The sequence below is a fragment of the Pongo pygmaeus genome, chromosome 12 (assembly GCF_028885625.2).
Source record: "Pongo pygmaeus isolate AG05252 chromosome 12, NHGRI_mPonPyg2-v2.0_pri, whole genome shotgun sequence".
Classification (NCBI taxonomy): Eukaryota; Metazoa; Chordata; class Mammalia; order Primates; family Hominidae; genus Pongo; species Pongo pygmaeus.
Window position 1 is genome coordinate 63,238,387 of NC_072385.2, and position 12,281 is coordinate 63,250,667.

The 12,281-nt window shown below is 41.7% G+C and overlaps 2 protein-coding genes across 5 annotated transcripts in view; both read left to right on the top strand.

Moving 5' to 3' along the window:
• TIA1 (TIA1 cytotoxic granule associated RNA binding protein) overlaps positions 1-12,281 on the top strand; it is a 200,176-nt gene that overhangs the window by 119,295 nt on the left and 68,600 nt on the right. The gene's annotated exons all lie outside the window — the stretch shown is intronic.
• SNRPG (small nuclear ribonucleoprotein polypeptide G) lies at positions 910-12,247 on the top strand. Of its 4 annotated transcripts, none has more exons than XM_054475477.2 (4): positions 943-1,100; positions 5,324-5,346; positions 6,503-6,627; positions 12,067-12,247. In XM_054475477.2, exons 1-4 carry the CDS (start codon positions 1,069-1,071, stop codon positions 12,115-12,117), a joined length of 231 nt encoding a protein of 76 aa, XP_054331452.1. In that variant the 5' UTR covers positions 943-1,068; the 3' UTR covers positions 12,118-12,247. The 4 variants fall into 4 exon arrangements, with proteins under 4 accessions (XP_063504673.1, XP_054331452.1, XP_054331453.1 ...); XM_063648604.1 differs by lacking the exon at positions 943-1,100 and adding an exon at positions 1,223-1,287; XM_063648603.1 differs by lacking the exon at positions 12,067-12,247 and having other exon boundaries at positions 910-1,100; positions 6,503-8,241.

Here is a 12,281-nt window from a genome sequence, read left to right on the forward strand (position 1 = left end):
AAAAATTAGCCCGGCGTGGTGGCGGGCACCTGTAGTCCCAGCTACTCGGGAGGCTGAGGCAGGAGAATGGCGTGAACCCGGGAGGCAGAGCTTGCAGTGAGCCGAGATCGCGCCACTGCACTCCAGCCTGGGCGACAGAACAAGACTCCGTCTCAAAAAAATATATATATAGAGAGAGAGAGAGGCCCATTCCTCCTGGGATCATTATCATTTGGTATATTGGTATATATGAAGAAAATAAGCGATACGATCCACAGACATGCGGGATTGGCCGGGTTTGCCCAGAAGCTAGAGACGGGACTGTTATCTCAACATCTCAATTTTATTTTTTAAATAGAGAAGGGGTCTCGCTATGTTGCCCAGGCTGGTCTCGAACTCCTGGGCTCAAGAGATCCAAAGTTCTGGGATTTAAGGCGCCTGGCTTTCTTTTTTTTTTTTTTGGCTGTTCCATAGACAAGAGCAGGGATACCCGGCTGGGCGCGGTAGCTCACGCCTGTAATCCTAGCACTTTGGCAGGCCAAGGCGGGCGGATAACGAGGTCAGGAGATCGAGACCATCCTGGCTAACATGATGAAACCCCGTCTCTACTAAAAAATACAAAAAATTAGCCGGGCGTGGTGGCGGGCGCCTGTAGTCCCAGCTATTCGGGTGGCTGAGGCAGGAGAATGGCGTGAGCCCGGGAGGCGGAGCTTGCAGTGAGCCGAGATCGCGCCACTGCACTCCAGCCTGGGCGACAGAGCGAGACTCCGTCTCAAAAAAAAAAAAAAAAAAGCAGGGAAACCCACCGGCGGAATACCCGTTATCTCAATTTTGCGCAAGGAAAACGGAATTCAGAAAGGTGCCCAGAGGACGCACCCCTCCGTCCTGGCCAATCGCTGAGGACGTAACCGGAAGCTCAACGATGACCGAGACGCTCAGATATCGCGAGGTGCAATGTAAAAACTGCCAACAATCCATTGGCTAACGAGGTCGACAACGCCAGACGCAAGACGCCGGGCCTACCGCGGGAGCGTGAGGGAAACCGTGCGTTCCGTTCCAAGGCATCTGTGAGCCCGCGGAGTATACACCATGAGCAAAGCTCACCCTCCCGAGTTGAAAAAGTAAGTATGTATGAGAGCCAAAGCGAAGTGGTCAGTTATTTGCGTCCCGCGAGTCCCTTGGTTCCCTCTCCATTAGCCGAATGTCTTGAGCCGCTTCACCTCATTTCTTCTTCCGGTCCGAGGTCGCCGGGATCCCGGCCAGGCTCCCGCGCATGAGACGTGAAGCCCGCGCAGAGCTCGCGCGTCGGTGTGTATACAGCCGGCAGCCACCGCACCTCCTTCCGGCCGACTAGTCTCCAGGTCCCGCGGTCAGGCCCGTGGTCACCCGGCGCTCTCCCTCGTTCCTTGAAGATCTCCAATGCCACCTTTTGTTGAACATCCCGAATAGTACCATGTTCTAGATAGACGGCTAGAGGGGGAAATTCTCTAAAGAAACTAAGGAGGGGCTGGAAGGGAAGTGTTTTTAAAACTACGTGAGGCATCAGAATCCAAAAGCCACTTTAGTCTTAGCAAATGTGTTTGTAGGTGTTTGAGCTTTTACTTAGAAACCTCATTCCTTTTTCTTGCCTTCTTTTACGTTAAGCTTGAATGTCATGTGTTATCTTGCTCTGATGTTGAAACTATGTAAGAACATTCATTTTTCTTTTTTTTTAAGAACATTAATTTCTTCTAGTCAAAAGAAGGCTAATTTTTTGAAGTTTTTTCTACACACCCAGTAAAAAACAACTTTAAGTAGGAGAGCCTTACTTTAGGTAGGAGTCAACGTAAAGCTTTGAACTCCTCAAATACTTTTTGAGTGGACTTAACAGGTTATGTGTTTCCTGAGTACTTTTCTGTTTTGCTTATACTCCCTGATGCTGGAATTCTACATGTATTAGTTGGATTGCACAAAGGATGCAAAATTTTTACAGGGATCAGTTTTTTCTGGCGTAGCATGTGGTTGGCTTTGTGTATAGTTCATTTATTACCAGGCCCATGGAAGTCAGACATAAGGAAAAGTTCCTATTTAATAATTTTGCGGCCGGGCACAGTGGCTCATGCCTGTAATCCCAGCACTTTGGGAGGCGGAGGCGAATGGATCACCTGAGGTCAGGAGTTCGAGACCAGCCTGGCCAACATGGTGAAACCCCGTCTCTACTAAAAATAAAAAAATTAGCCAGGCAGGTGGTGCGCGCCTGTAGTCTCAGCTACTCGGGAGGCTGAGGCAGGAGAATCGCTTGAACCCGGGAAGCGGAGGTTGCAGTGAGTCAAGATCGCGCCATTGCCCTCCAGCCTGGGCAATAAGAGCGAAACTCTGTTTCAAAAAATAATAATATTTTTGCATTTAAAGGTGCATTTGTATCAAAGCCATCTTTTGTATGAAAACTACTTCAGCGTATATTTTAGTTAGGTCTGTTAAGGAATTAATTATTAAAACATAAGCCCAACGGGGTGGCTCAAGCCTGTAATCCCAGCACTTTGGGAGGCCGAGGCGGGCGGATCACGAGGTCAGGAGATCGAGACCATCCTGGCTAACACGGTGAAACCCCGTCTCCACTAAAAATAAAAAAAATCAGGTGGGCGTGGTGGTGGGCGCCTGTAGTCCCAGCTACTCGGGAGGCTGAGGCAGGAGAATGGCGTGAACCCGGGAGGCGGAGCTTGCAGTGAGCCGAGATGGTGTCACTGCACTCCAGCCTGGGCGACAGAGCGAGACTCCGTCTCAAAAAAAAAAAAAAAAAATAGAAGTTACTCAGAAATTATTGTGAAAATTACCTTTTTATCTGAAAGTTATTTTATTGGTGAGTTGGTGATTTAAGTATCCTCGATTCATCAGGGACTGGTGAAATGGCGATTTTTTTTTTTAACAAAAAGACCATTCTCTACTTGTAATCTAAGATTTTCTTTCTGATTCATAACATAGTTTTTGAAAATTTCAGAGAAGGAAGCTAGTTTTAATACCTTTCTCTTCTCATCCCTAGGTTTCATGAATTGTGAAATCTGGTCAGAATCTGCCGCCAAAATGACTTTCAAATTTTTTCCTGCTTTGCTTTCTCACAGATAGCATCTTCTTTTACACCATTATGCCCTCCTTCTGGCTTAGCGTAACTCAGGGGTTCTTAAATGGGGAGTAGGGAATCTGGTGCTACCGGCTTCTAGTGAATAGACACCAGGGATGCTGCTAAACATCCTACCGCTTATTCAACTGCCGCCAACAACACAAAATTATCTGGTCCCAAATGTCAGTAGTGCAGAAGTTGAGATACACTGGCTTAACTGAATTCTTCCTTCCACTTCTTAAAATTTGCTGCCACAGTAGTCTTGCCAGTGACTGCTTTAATAATTTATCACAGTATGCAAAATCGAGTCTATACTGAACCCAGCATTCAAACACCAAACCTAATAGCTGCTAATACTCACGTGTTCCGTTCTCCAGTCAGACTGAACTATTTGTGTTTGCTCTCACTTGCTGTGTGACTTTAAAAAATTGATTTAGCTTTTCCAAGCCTAGTTCTCCATCTGTAAAAACGGTGGAAATGATAGACCATAATTGCAAAGTCGTTGTAAAGATTGTATAAGATCTTGTGTGTTATGTTTGATATGTTTTATGTATCTTATTAAAATACAGGTTACTTCATATATATATATGTATGGTTTTTTTTTTTTTTTTTTTTTGAGATGGAGTTTCGCTCTTATTGCCCAGGCTGGAGTGGCGCGATCTCAGCTCACCGCAACCTGCGCCTCCCAGGTTCAAGCGATTCTTCTGCCTCAGCCTCCCGAGTAGCTGGGATTGCAAGCATGCACCATCACACCCGGCTAATTTTTTTTTTTTTTTTTTTTTTTTTTTTTTTTTAGTAGAGACGGGGTTTCTCCGTGTTGATCAGGCTGGTCTCAAACTCCCAGCCTCAGGTGATCCGCCCGCCTTGGCTTCCCAAAGTGCTGGGATTACAAGCATGAGCCACCACGCCCAGCCCATAAATATATTTTTACTTGTAAATGTATCTACTCCCTCCTTCAGTCATGCGCCTTGTTTTATATTTACATTTTCCCATGATAATCCTATACATTAAAATTGAATAAGTGCCCCACTTCGTGGCCCATATACTAAACATTTTTTTTCCATTTTTTTATATTTTAAAATCTGAATGAAATTTTTAAAATTGAATGAAATTTTATGTTTTCTGGCCTATAAATGGAAGAGATTAAAAACTGATTTGACTGCATGGCTTAATATTCTCGTATTCCACTAAAATGGAATTTTTTTTTAATTCATATCGTTTGAAGTTTCAAATGTGCATTTATTATACTAAAATATACTTAAATGTTGAGGACTACCCTGAACATTTATGCTTGATGCCTTAATATTAAATAAAAGAACACTACTTATCTCAAATATAAAATACCTATTGAATTGGATATGATTTGATTACTGTTTGCTGTCTTTACAACTTAGTTTTGGAAATAACCAAACGTAGGCAAGTCTTTATTTTTTTCTTATGACTATAAAATCCAATCATTGAAAATTAGGTCAGTGAGACCAGATGTGGTAGCTCATGCCTATGTAATCCCAGCAGCACTTTGGGAGGCTGAAGGAGAACATATTTTTCGAGGCCAGGAATTCAAGACCAGCCTGGGCAACATAGTGAGACTCCCATCTCTTAAAAAAAAAAAAGTAAGAAATTTAGGTCAATGAAACAACATAGTATTGAACAATAAGAATGTAATTCACATTAGTATACTGTACTTAATGTAAATTAATATAGTCTAAATATATTTCATTTTTATTGCCTTTCCTCTTCCCAAATCACTTTGATTCGTAGAATGTCTACTTTAGGTAACCCTTTACGCCCCCACTCTTTTTTTCCCTGAGACGGTTTCGCTCTGTTGCCCAAGCTGGAGTGGAGTGACACAATCATGGCTCACTGCAGCCTCAACGTGGCAGGCTCCAGTGATTCTCCGACCTCAGCCCCCCAAGTAGCTGGAACCATAGGCATGTGCCACCACCCCAGCTAATTTTTGTATTTTTGGTGGAGATGGGGTTTCACCATGTTGCCCAGGCTGGTCTCAACTCCTGAGCTCAAGCAGTCCACCCGCCTCAGCGTCCTCAAGTGCTGGGATTACAGGCGTGAGCTACCTCGCCCGACTCCCTCACTCTTTACAGCAATACATTATTTTTACTATTTTAGATTTCATTATTCCCATTGTATAAATTTTGGCAAATTATCTTAACTATACCTATTTATGTACTTGTTTATGCTTAAATTTTTTTAATTGGTTATATAATCTTTACCCTTTTCCTTTTTCAGATTTATGGACAAGAAGTTATCATGTAAGTTTGTTGTTGTTTGGGGTTTTTTTTTAATTAGTCAATTGCTTTTTACATGTGTCTTAGCAATATATTTGGAGCAACTTTATAAAAATTTAAAGCGGCCAGGCGCGATGGCTCACACCTGTAATCCCAGCACTTTGGGAGGCCGAGGCGGGCGGATTGCGAGGTCAGGAGATCAAGACCATCCTGGCTAACACGGTGAAACCCTGTCTCTACTAAAAATACAAAAAAAAAATTAGCCGGACGCAGTGGCGGGCGCCTGTAGTCCCAGCTACTCGGGAGGCTGAGGCAGGAGAATGGCATGAACCCAGGAGGCAGAGTTTGCAGTGAGCCAAGATCGCGCTACTGCACTCCAGCCTGGGCGATAGAGCGAGACTCTGTCTCAAAAAAAAAAAAAATTTAAAGCATACAGAACCTCTAATTCACATCCATTAATTAAGCAGATTACTTAATCCTAACTAGACAATTTTATTTACTTAATTTCTGATATTTAATAAATTTAACAGCACTTCAGACTTTATCTTATGTAAGCCCTTCCTCACTTTGGCAAAATTAACACGATTTATCAACCTTTTTTCTTTAAACAAGCTACAGAGGACTTAGACAAGGAACAATTATTTTGTTTCTTAGGAATAACATTTGTTCAATTTATCTAAAAATCTGACCCACACAGTACTTGAAATATATGTAGGGGAAAAAACCATGAGCGTTAGAGGTAAGCAGCCTTCAGCTTGAATCTCACTTCTATCATAAAGTAGCTGTATAACCATGAACCCAGTTACTTAAAAGCTCAGGCACGGTGGCTTACACCTATAATCTCCCAGCACTTTGGGAGGCCAAAGCGGGAGGATCCCTTGAGCTCAGGAGTTTGAGACCAGCCTGGGCAACGTAGGGAGCCCCCATCTTTACAAAAATTTTTTAAAAGCTCTGAAGTTTAGTTCTGTCCTGTAAAGTAAGGATAATACTACTTTTTAGGATTCTTATAAATTAAAATGTGGAAGTAAATACAAAAATGTTTAACCCAGTTCTTGTCATACAGTAAGGATAGTGGGTTTCAGACATCTCAAATACTTGTGTTTTATCCCACCTGATTTTTAGTGAATGCTTGGTAGCTAATGGAAGGTTTTTCTAAAACTTCTTTTTCCCTTTTTAATAGTGAAATTAAATGGTGGCAGACATGTCCAAGGAATATTGCGGGGATTTGATCCCTTCATGAACCTTGTGATCGATGAATGTGTGGAGATGGCGACTAGTGGACAACAGAACAATATTGGAATGGTGGTAAGTAAAGATACAAGAGTTCTCTTGGAGATTTCATTTTTCTTTTGGAATGTGTATTAACTTTCCTAGTTAGTAACCCCCAGAAATGGCAAATAACAGGCAAGATTGACTTTCCATCTCCTTTTTAGTTGAACATACAGCAGTTACTCAGCTGAGGTAATATCCTGGTTACCTGTAGGTAAGATCTCAATTATACAGAACCTAAGGTCTTAGCGCTTGAAATAGCTGTTGGAAATCCTTTTTGAGCTTTCTTCTGCAATAGAGGCTCATAGTTGGTCCTTCATTAGAGCAGTAGTTCTGAAACCTTAACGTGTATATGAATCCCCAGGGAATCTTGTTAAAATGAAGATTCTACTTCAGTAGGTATGAGGCGGAACTTAATTAAGGTTTTGCATTTCTACTAATGCCTAATGCAGATCTGCCAGTTCACAGATAACACTTTCTGATTTTACTTGTATACATAGTTAACCTGGATTTTCTGGTTTACCACACCCAAAATTTTAAGGTAGCCAAGGTAAAAGTTACAAGGGATAATCACAATGACAGTTATTCACATGAGAGAAAAAGCAGGAAAAAATTAAAAAGCGCATACTGAGCCCTCATAGGATTAAACATTCCTACATTCATTGGGCCGTAGTTTTAGTGATTGCTGAAGAAGAGTTTTGATACCCAGATTTTGAGTCCCTCTTTGTCTAACACAGGACAACATACCTAATAAAGTGGTAAGCCCAAAGTTCTTGAAAAAGGTGAACCAAAAAGGACAACTTACTTTTAGCAAATTATTAAGCATAAAGACCTCCAAGGAGTGGTAAGAGTTGCTAATTATTAGCCTTGATTTATTAACCTTGATTTTTAAGTTTGAGCAGTAAAGTTGAAGATAGACCTATTTTGACATCTCTGCCTGTTTAATTTTTTTACATACCATTCTTTCCAAGGTTTGTGTTATTACTTATTTCAGATACTTTTTCATTACTGTATTTTGAAAAGCAAATCAATAGTTATGACTGAAAAAACAGTTTAGAGTCTCCAGATACCACACTGTACCCCCAAGTTTCATGTAAATTGACTTGTCTTTCAGGTATATTCCCTTGTGAGCTTCTGTTGAATAAGGCTGCCAGCATCATTAGTAGCCAAGTCCTTATAAAAACATTTTCTAGATACCCCAAGATTTTCCTCTAAGCCCTTATTTTTACAAATAAATTTTCATTCTAATAGAAGGTAGATTAGGTTTTTAGTTCCTTGCAACAAATTTGCTGAAAAGGATTCAGGAAGAACTTGGCACCTAAATTGTCAATTCTGCTTTGAGAAGATTAGAGAATTTCGTAACACATTGCTCATTGGAATTTTATCAGAGAAGGAATAGAGCATCCCTCTGTCAATTTTCCCCCTAAACTTTATGGGCTTAATTTTCTTTGTACAGAAATTGGTTGCAAGTACTGCCATCCCAAGTCATTTAAGTAATGATTACCTACTTAGTGTGTTGGGCAGCCTCCTGTTCCATCTCTGAGGTTTATGTGACACACACACATACCCCCAACCCCCTGCCAAAGAAAAAAAAAGTTTTTATCAGCAGACAATAATTCTTGCTGCTGAGGCTTCACTTTGAAAAAGAAAGAATAACACATCAGACTTCTTTAATAAAAGACATTTTAAAAGGCAAGAACATAGATGAACTTTTTGACTTTTCTAAAGTTGGAAGAAGGGAAACAAATAGGTTAAGGTTTTGTTCATTTTGTTAGAAGTTGTTTAACAAAGGACAGTTGGCTTCATTATTACCTTGTCCAAGTCAGTGATCCATTGAGGCCATTGAAATTACTTAATACTGTTTTATTGCAGTTATGTGTGTGTTGGCTGGGCACAGTAGCTCACATCTATAATCCCAGCACTTTGAGAGGCTGAAGCAGGAGGATCACTTGAGCTCAGAAGTTTGAGATCAGCCTGGGCAACATAGTGAGACCTCATCTCTACAAAAAAATTAGAAAATTAGCCAGGCATGGTGGTGTGCACCTGTAGTCCCAGCTACTCAGGAGGCTGAGGCAGGAAGTCGAAGCTGAGGTGAGCTGAGATCACACCACTGCACTCCAGTCTGTGTGACAAAGCGAGATCCTGTCTCAAAAAGAAAAACGGTATGTTTGTTTTGAGGAGTGAGTTTGTTTTTAACCTGTCAACTGGATCGTTACCTAATGATAAATCTCAACTATCTTCTGAGACATCCCCAGAGTTGTCAGTGGCATCGCCTCTATCTTACTTTTTATTATGTTACATAGTTCAGGCACTCTTGCTAGGGTTGTCCTTCTGTAGCATCATTGAAGCACAACAAAGGGAGCAGTATGTAATTCTGGACCTGATGGTTCAAGTTTGATTTGGAGAATTAGGCCTCAAACACAGTGTTAAAAGAGGAAGAGCACTACAGTAGGCCTCCTTTATCCTCAGAGTAGGTACCAGAAACCACAGATGGTACTGAACCCTATGCACAAGTTGTGTGTGTGTGTGTGTGTGTGTGAGACAGGGTCTCACTCTGTCACCCAGGCTGGAGTGCAATGATGTGGTCTCAGCTCACTGCAACCTCTGCCTCCTGGGTTCAAGCAATTCTCCTGCTTCAGCTTCCGGAGTAGCTGGGACTACAGGTGCACACCACCACGCCAAGCTAATTTTTGTATTTTTAGTAGAGACAGGGTTTCAGTATGTTGGCCAGGCTGGTCTCAAACTCCTGACCACATGAGCCACCTGCCTTAGCCTCCCAAAGTGCTGGGATTACAGGCGTGAGCCACCGCGCCTGGCCAGCACGAATTTTTTTTTACTTCTTCACAATCTCACAGATAGAAGATTCGTCCTTACCATAAATCTTAGCAGTCTCAACATATGATTCTTTTTCTTATTAAGTCAAGAACTTGTACCTCTTCACTTAAAGGAAGCACTTTACAGCTTCTCTTTGGCATATCCATATTGCCAGCATCACTGCTCTTGTACTTTCAGGTTAATATTAAGTAAAAAAAGGGTTACTTATGTTCAAGTAACCCTTTGATACCACAACAGACAATCAGAAAATTGAGATAACTGATTAATGGGCAGCATGGAGATGCTAGACAAAGGATAATCCACATCCGGGGACAGTATGAGGTATCATCACACTGCTCAGAACAGCATACAGTGTAAAATTTACGGATGTCTGTTTCTAGGATTATACATTTAATGTTTTTGGACCACAGATAAGGTGGGACAAAGTTCACCATCTAGCCTTATTTTCTAAATATTATGTGACAAGACAAATATGTAAATTTAGCAGGGAGCTAGGCAGGAAGGCTAGCTTTTCTTGCTTTGGTCAATGAGATGTGATGTTCAATATCTGTTGCCAAAAAAAAAAAAATTGAGAATTTAAAATTCTGATAACTGGCCAGGTGCAGTGGCTCACACCTGTAATCCCAGCACTTTGGGAGGCCAAGGCAGGAGGATCAGTTGAGACTAGGAGTTTGAGATCAGCCTGGGCAACATGGTGAGACCCTGTCTCTACAGAAAATTTTAAAATTAGCCCGGCTAATGCCTCTGGTCCCAGCTACTTGAGAGGCTGAAGTGGGAGGATCACTTGAGCCCAGGAGGTCAAGGCTGCAGTTAGCTGTGATTGAACCACTGCATTCCAGCTTGGGTGACAGAGCAAGACCCTGTTTCAAAAAAATAATAATTAAAATGAAAATAAAATTCTGATAACTGGGTAAGCATGTTTCTACTCCTGGCTTATGCTGGGCACGGTGATGTGCGCCTATAGTCCCAGCTACTCAAGAGGCTGAGGCAGGAGAACCACTTGAGCCTAGGAGTTTGAGGATGCAGTGTGCAGTGATTGTGCCTGTGAATAGCCACTGCACTGCAGCCTGGTCAGCATAGCTAGTCCCAGTCTCAAAAAAAATGGAGGGGAGCTCTGTTAACTTACAAGAAGTGTGAATCTTTAGACTCTTTCAGTTGCCATTGTCATTTTCAGGGCACTGTGCTTACTGGTTTTTGTTGTTGGTTTGAGACAAGGTCTCACTCTGTCACTGAGGCCAGAGTGCAGTATCATGGAGCTTGGCTCACTGTGGTGTCAACCTCCCTGGGCTCAGTTGATCCTCCCACCTCGGCCTCCCAAGTAGCTGGAACCACAGGTGTGCACCACCACCCTCAGCTAATTTTTGTATTTTTTGTAGAGACAGGGTTTTACCATGTTGCCCAGGCTGGTCTCAAACTCTGGGCTCAAGCTATCACCTCAGGTGATCCACCTGCCTTGGCCTCCCAAAGTGCTGGGATTATAGGCGTGAGCCACCACGCCCCCAATAAGTATTCTTATCTTCATTTATGGCTTATCTACTAGGTCAAGCACTGTTCTCCTAGGGCCCTTTTTTTAATAACTTCTCTTTCTGCCTCTAGGTTCTGTCCTATTCAAACTTTGGTGTATTTATATAATATCTTGTTTCAGGGACACTTATGATTGTCATTCCCCCAAATGTGAAACTCTCACTGGCTCATTGTTAGTTTCTGATGTCCTCCAAACACTAAGATTGGCATTTGAAGCTTTCCAAGATTGAATGCCAGCTATCTTTTGTTTCCTGATTCTCTTCATGAACTTTTTACTGCATTCAAATTAGATGACTTCTTATCCTCTCATACTTTGTCTTCATCTTAGTTCTGTCTAGAATTTCCTAAAATCTCCTTTTCAAAATTCTGCCCAATTTCCAACACCCAGGTAAAATGTCATTTTCATAAAGCATGCCTTTCACAATTTCCCATCCTGGTTTTTTCCCTAAATTATCTTGTACCTCCAAACTGTACCTAACATACTCTACTGTACATATTTTACTTATTAATTTTTGGATCCCATAGAGTCAGGGGTGGGCATTTAAATTTGAGTCCTGCATTTTAGAAGGTGAAATTAGGGCCAGGGGTAGTAGTTCACGCCTGTAATCCCAGCACTTTGTGAGGCTGAGGCAAGCAGATTACTTGAGGTCAGGAGTTTGAGACCAGCCTGGCCAACATGGTAAAACCCCATCTCTACCAAAAATATAAAAATTAGCTGGGCGTGGTAGGGGGGCTCCTGTAATCCTAGCTACTTGGGAGGCTGAAGCAGGAGAATTGCTTGAACCTGGGTGACAGAGGCTGCAGTGAGCCGAGATTGCGCCACTACACTCTAGCCTGGGCAACAGAGTGAGACTCTGTCTCAAAATAAGAGGTGAAATTAGTCATTGGAGACTTGGCATTAGAATCTCATAAAGCAAATTGTTAGCCTTAAATCTAAAAGATGTCTGTCTTATAAAGGGCTTAGAGTTATTTGGTGTCCCTGTGGCTTGAACAAAGCTTTGCAAACCAACATGTAATATTAAAAAACCATTAATGATTTGGTGAAAATTATTAAATCATCATAGTTATGTCTGTTACCTGAGTTGTTCTTTTCAAATTTATTTTTCTCTTTCTTAGGTAATACGAGGAAATAGTATCATCATGTTAGAAGCCTTGGAACGAGTATAAATAATGGCTGTTCAGCAGAGAAACCCATGTCCTCTCTCCATAGGGCCTGTTTTACTATGATGTAAAAATTAGGTCATGTACATTTTCATATTAGACTTTTTGTTAAATAAACTTTTGTAATAGTCAAAAATGCTTTCTCAGATGTTCTGAATATAGAATATCAG